This window comes from Poromitra crassiceps (genome assembly GCF_964638095.1).
Source record: "Poromitra crassiceps genome assembly, chromosome: 7".
NCBI lineage: Eukaryota > Metazoa > Chordata > Actinopteri > Beryciformes > Melamphaidae > Poromitra > Poromitra crassiceps.
In genome coordinates, this window is record NC_139628.1 from 37,339,187 (window position 1) to 37,345,801 (window position 6,615).

General features: G+C 47.7%; 1 protein-coding gene across 1 annotated transcript in view; it reads right to left on the minus strand.

The window, feature by feature from the left end:
* The window catches only part of kcnip4a (potassium voltage-gated channel interacting protein 4a), a gene marked incomplete at both ends in the record, with an annotated part of 256,584 nt that extends 250,373 nt beyond the window's left edge, over positions 1-6,211 (minus strand). Inside the window, one exon of the mRNA XM_083639758.1 lies at positions 6,151-6,211. Coding sequence (XP_083495884.1) covers positions 6,151-6,211 — 61 coding nt within the window. The remainder of the gene's footprint in view (positions 1-6,150) is intronic.
* Between the last annotated feature and the right edge of the window lie 404 nt (positions 6,212-6,615).

Below are 6,615 nucleotides of genomic sequence, written 5' to 3' on the forward strand. Positions count from 1 at the left end.
GGCACTGAACAATTTAAATGGCAAAAGACTGAGCTGGCCGTGGTGCTGAAACGCCTGAAAGTAGCTCAATCAGAACAATAAACCTTAAGGGGCCATACTTCATTGGTTCACATTTCTGAAACTGAAAATATGCTACTAAAGGAGAGAAATGTCTGGGGGGAACCTTTGGCAAGCGCAGACAGAAGCAGCTCCTGGGAGGATCAGTTCATGGCTGGGTGGCTGTTGCATTTTCACAGGCGATGTTACATTTTAAGATTTCCCGGGGGAGCGGCCACGATGGTAGCACATCAGGAGGGGGGCGGGAAAGGAGGGAGCGCGACAGAACGAGAGAACATTTGAGAAGAAAGAGACGGAGTGAAGTGGAGAGGTAGTAGTGAACCCAGCCCCTAGCAACATGATTTGGTGTCTGTACTCATCTCTCAACAAGAATCAGTCATATTAGCCATGCAAAGTACAAACAAATGGCCCGCATGTCTCGAGTCCCTGAGACGAGACTGACTCCATCAGCCACGTGAGTCATGAGAAACTTGACAGAAACGTCAGGTTGCTGCTTGCTGCTAGTAGCGCACCGCTTTTCTTACGCAATGCAGTGAAACTCAAAACTTTTCGGCATCTGTACAAAATCCAAGCTGCCAGCGGCCGGGGTTTTAAAAGCTACTCTTGGACAGAGAACAACAGTGATTTATCCTTCAATAACAAGATAGGGGAACAGAATTGTGGACACATAACCTGAGTCTGAGTTTGCGTATGAATTTATGCATTTGTTACACAATTACACATTTGTGCCCACTGCTAAGTACCAACCTTTCAACACTAGAATTAATGTGCATAAATTCATACGCAAACTCAGACTCAGGTTATACTTTAGACACCACACCAGCACTGACAGTACCCCCCCAGCCCTCGCTCCCCCCTCCTCCTTTACACCACCTGGCAATATAGATTCAGCCATAGAAACATACAGCAAACTGGTCCACCAGGACATCGCTGTTCTCGAACGGAGCATCCCCTCTGTCAGGCAGAATTTATCCCGCAGGGAAAGAGATGCTCTCTTAGAACTACAACGGGATAATTCCATTGTGATCCGCCCTGCAGACAAAGGTGGAGCGGTCGTCTTACAGAACATGTCAGACTATAATGCGGAAGCTATGCGCCAGCTCTCAGATCCCACCACATACAAACACTGTAGCAGCGACCCCGGGCCCCGCACCCGCGTCATCATCAAAACACTGGTTGACGATGCACTGCAGGCTGGCCACATCAGCAAGCGGGACCACAGATTCCTTCTGCGTAAACACCACAGGACCCCAGCTTTATATCTCCTTCCCAAAATCCATAAAAATATCTCCCCCCCACCCGGGCGTCCGATCTGCTCTGGGAACGAGTCCCTCCTTGAGCCCCTGTCCAAGTTTGTAGACCAGCATATACAGCCTTTCGTGCATAGACTACCAGCCTACACCCGCGACTCCTCTGACTTCCTCCGCATTATTAATGATTGGATATAGATGTGTCATCTGTCAGACTGGCCACCATGGACATTGAGTCTCTCTACACTAACATTCCACAACAGAAATCATCAAACAGACACTGACAGGCAGAACATCTGCAACCCCCCCCAATGAACTCATAGCCTCTCTGGCTGAAATTAGCCTATATCACAATTACTTCCTATTCAACGGCGAGTATTATCTGCAGACCTCGGGGGGAGCTATGGGGTGCGCGGCAGCGCCTAGCATAGCCAATCTGTACGTGGGTGCGTTTGAGAGGGATTTTGTGCTGAACCCCAGCATCAACCCGTTCATCAGCTCCATTAAGCTATGGCGGAGATATATTCATGACGTCTTCATAATTTGGCACGGCTCATCCTCATCCCTGGTAGATTTCCACACCCTCCTCAACACTTGGAACCCCCACCTCCGTTTCACGTTAGACCACCACCCTGATCGGATCAACTTCCTGGATGTGTCTGTGTATAAACACAATACCAAATTGCATTCATCCATCTACCGCAAGCCCACAGATAGAAACACTCTGCTCCACGCCACCAGCTATCACCCCTCACACCTGAAAGATAACCTGCCCACCGGTCAATTCATGCGCCTGCGCAGACTTTGCAGCGACAGAAGTGACTTTGTACATGAAGCCACTCACATGAGACTACGTTTCCACGAGAGAGGATATGGGCGCAGACCCATTTCCCACGCATATAAACGTGCTCTCCATTCCCACAGGGACATCCTTCTGCAGCCCAGAACACCGGAGCCCAGCCCTCCCAGAGTCACAGCCACCCTCCAATACTCACCTCTCGCCAATAAAATCAAACGATGCCTGCTAAAACATTGGAGAGTACTGCAAGTGCATGAAACATTTACCACTCCCCCAGAATAGCCTTTACCAGAAACCACAACATCAGAGACAGCCTGGTCAAAACGCTCCACACCCCCTCCTCGACTCAACCCACCATTGACTCCCTGCCTCCCCCGGTTGGTCACTTTCCATGCGGACACTGTTCCTGCTGCCCCCAAACCAGCAAAATAAAATCCCTTTCGTTCCCTAACGGAGTTACTGTACAGCTGAAACACCTCACTACCTGCGCATCACAGGGGGTAGTCTACGCTATCGTCTGTGCGTGTCCGCTGCCCCTCTGGTACATCGGCAAGACTACCCGGCCTTTACGCACATGCGTAACGGAGCATAAGAGCGCCATCCGCCGCCGTGACACAAAAGCTCCTTTGGTGGAGCACTTCCTACAACATAACCACTCTGACACTGACCTCCGGTTCTGGGCACTAGATACTGTTAGACCGCATCCGAGGGGCGGCGACTTGGACAGATCTCTCCTACAGTGTGAGGCGCGGTGGATTTACTCTCTCAATACTGTCAGCCCTCACGGACTTAATGAGGAGCTGGACCTAACATGTTTCATATAGTGTATCATTTCCCCTGTTGCTCTCTCTCCCCCCCCCCTCCTCTCCCACAGGACGTTATGATTTTGCTTATAGGCTATGTCGTTTTTCCCTATAGCCTATATAGGCCATCTTGACTGTTCTCATATAGCCTTCTCTGCATGTGTGTATAGATCCTCATATTCATGTTGTTATTCTATTGGTGTGTATGTTACTTTATCATGGCCCAACCTACAGTATGATGTCATAGCACTGCCCACCTCACGTCATTGCCTCTGAGGGCACGGTGGCTCAGTGGTAGAGCTGTCGCCTCGCAGTCAGAAGGTCCTGAGTTCGATTCTCGCCTGGGACACTGTGGGCGCTGTGGTTGTGTTCCCCCCATATCTTCAGTGCCTACTGCCCAGGTGGGGTATCTCGTCGTAAGGGCCTTTCTGTCTGTGTGGAGTTTGCATGTTCTCCCCGTGCTCCCCCAGGGGGGTTCCTCCGTATATAACCCCCCCCACTAAAAACATGCAGAAGATCAGATCGTCATCGTCATCCGACCAGTGACGACAACATCCGAAGTCGGTCCCCGGGCGCTGTACGAGAAAGCGACCACTGCTCCTGGCCTGCCCCAGGAGGAAAGGACAAAGCCAGGATGGGTTAAATGCAGAGGACAAATTTCACCGGCCACCGTCAGCATGTGTGTGTTGGGGCCCTCCGTGCATGTGTTGTAGTGTGTTGTGTGACAATAAAGACGGGCTGCCGTCTGAAAATCGTTTTTTTTTTTTTATCGTTTGTATGTATGTCTCTTATACTCAGGTGCGGTGGCCGACGCCCAGCTATTCCAGCCTGATGAAGACCGTGTGTGGTTGAAACGCGCGTAGCGTTTTTGTTTGCCCGTGTACCCTATTGAAGATATATTCTGTTTGTAACACTGCTGTGTACACGAATATACTACTTCGGGATTAAATACTTTTCTTGTAAAAATTCAAGGAGCTCCCTTCTTATTTTTGTTTCCTTCAATAACAAGACATCAGGGGCCTGTACCACAAAGCAAGATTACTGGCTTAGCGAGGTAACTTCAGGTTTAACCCTAGTTTTGCCGTACGACGATGCTAGTTAACTTCTTATCGAGATAGATCACCATAGCAACTTATGCTCTACGGCTAACCTGCTTTGTAGCAGGTTAAGTTCAGAGGATAAGATCAAAACCCATGAAAGACCCACCTGCTTACCAATCAGCTCTCTGGAAACAGCGAGTCACCATTCATATGGTCCCCATATGAAAAATACATTGCATTCAAATGAAAAAGAAAAAGAAAAAAGAAAAAAAAAGGCTCCTGTTGAATTAATCAAGGACTAAAGCCTTGCACTTGTTGCAGGCTACATTTAAATTAAGCCCTACTTACCACTTTGGAATATGTTTTTATATATTCATTTTTGTGCTCTCAAGTAGCCTAGATACGTTGTTTGACCCCGCCGTGACTTTCTTGACGTGCAAAGTTATGTTTTAAATTGACAAAATTAGCGTTGGCACCCCGTGGCCCAATTCAAACGGGATTCAAAAAAGTAACCTTATTCTCCATCCACCGCCATTCATATTTTTCGCAGCGCTGGTACAGGGAGAAAGCAGGAAGTGACGTTTCACTTTGGCTCTCTATTGCTATAAATATGTTTTAAGTGAGAGAAATAGAGCCTAATTGCACTCAACAGACTCATTCTCATCATCACAAAGCCTAATTAGAAGTCAATTAGCTATGCAAACACGCCACACAAACATTGACCTGAGCTGGGAATAATGAGCAGTTAACTGGTCTAGCTTTGGGAGAGGCAGTGAGGAGGCCTGAGGGGAAACCTATCAACAGAGTGATCAGCATTCTGGAGGCCAGCCAAGTAGTGAGGAGGGGAGAAGCCAGGAGAGGGTTTCTGCTGCTCAAGCCGATGGTCTTTTTAAATTACAGACCTGATGCCAGTCTGTTCATTAACTCACAACCTGCAATCACATGGAGCGGTTCAACTCTTCAATGTAGGCTACCGTTGCCCATGATGAAAACATAAAATGTAATCCTGTTGAAGGGATAGTTTGGATTTTTTGACATGGGGTTGTATGAGGTACTTGCCAACAGTCAGTGTACTACATGCAGTAGAATGCAGCCAGCGCGATGCCAGTTTGGAGAAATGGAGACCGGCCGCATCAGGCAAGTAGAGCTGTCTGTTGAGTGTGAACAGGGTCATCATGAGCAAAAACGTTTAAAAAGAAATGCCTCCATACGGCTCACCTGGCATAATACAAGTCTCCACAAGCCCTGAGATGCCAAGTTGACTTGAAAATATGCACCGTAGCCACGTTGCTCGAAGAAGTAGAAGAAGCACTTGTGAAGATTTCAGCTTAAAAAACAGGGTGTAAATGATGTATTTTCAAGTCAACTTGGCAGGGCTTGTGGAGACTTGGATTACCCCATGTGAGCAGTATGGAAGCGTTTTATGTCTCCAAGCTGGGACCACGCCCACATCAAAATCCCTTTCAAATGCAAACAGCAGCCCTCGAGGTCCCTGCAGGTTCCTCTCTGGTGGTGAATAACACCTGTCACACAGTCTATCTCCACTGCACCGTCAACTATCAAGCAAAGGCCAAAAACAACCCAAGGGAGGAACAAAACCCTGCATACTCTCGGCCATAGATTCAATGGACAGCAGGCAGACTCGAAGAGCAAAATGAAACACGAGTCTATCATATCATATCCTTTCAACAGAAGGCAAAAGTGCAGTCACCCCAAAACGCTCACTTACAAATCTGTGTTGCAGAGGCATGCAAAGTTCGACTTATTTAGTGTGAGAGTTATGCCAAACTAGATGCAAAAACCCATGAATGTTGCCTTGCTTTGAAGAATATTATCGAGTGTCTACTGATGTTATGCGGCATAATAAACGAAACAGCGGTTATCAATTAGCCTACAATTTCAACTTAATTTAGCCTACACACTGACCACGCCCTCGATCAGCGCTGTAGCCTACGTTATTTTGGTGGAAGAATATTTGCGCGGACAACGAGGCAATAGTTAATTATAATTTATATAAGTTTAAATTTGAAATGTCTCTGTTGTTAGGCATGCATGCTTGCCAATAAAGCAAAGCAAGGCAGCATTCAATTGTCAGGTTTTTGTTTGGCGTGAAATGTTATTCATGCAATCAATGACCCATCGTCACCAAATTATCCACTCGGCGAAACGAAAGTGCCAAAAACATGCGACCACTGTCCTACCAGGTGAAGAAACAGCAGAGTCCACGCTGGCAGAAATGGTCTCCACTCTCTTTGCGTCCATAGTTTTCTTAAGTTGGACTTGTTTATTTAGTCGAAACACCCACTTTTCGTCTGCGCTCACTTGTAGGCAGGCACCTGGCAGTGTGGCTAGTTGTTGCTGCTCCAACTCCAAGTTTCGCAGTGTGTGTTTGTGGCGAGCGCCTGGAGACAGCGGCGCTGGAGTGCTGCTCGTGCACCCTATCCTCCTTCGCGGGCGCGAGCATTGGCTTGGTGGAAGAGGAGGAGGAGCAGGAGGAGGAGGGGGTGCGATATTCCCTTTTCATATCAAGGAAGGAAGGACCCCTAATTAATTAGTCCACGGACCCCCTTTAGTCCCCCATTGATATTTTGTCTCTCAGACCCAAATCTGAGAATATTTTTTAATGACTATTGTAGGTAGAGGAGATAGAGAAATCAAAGCAGTCA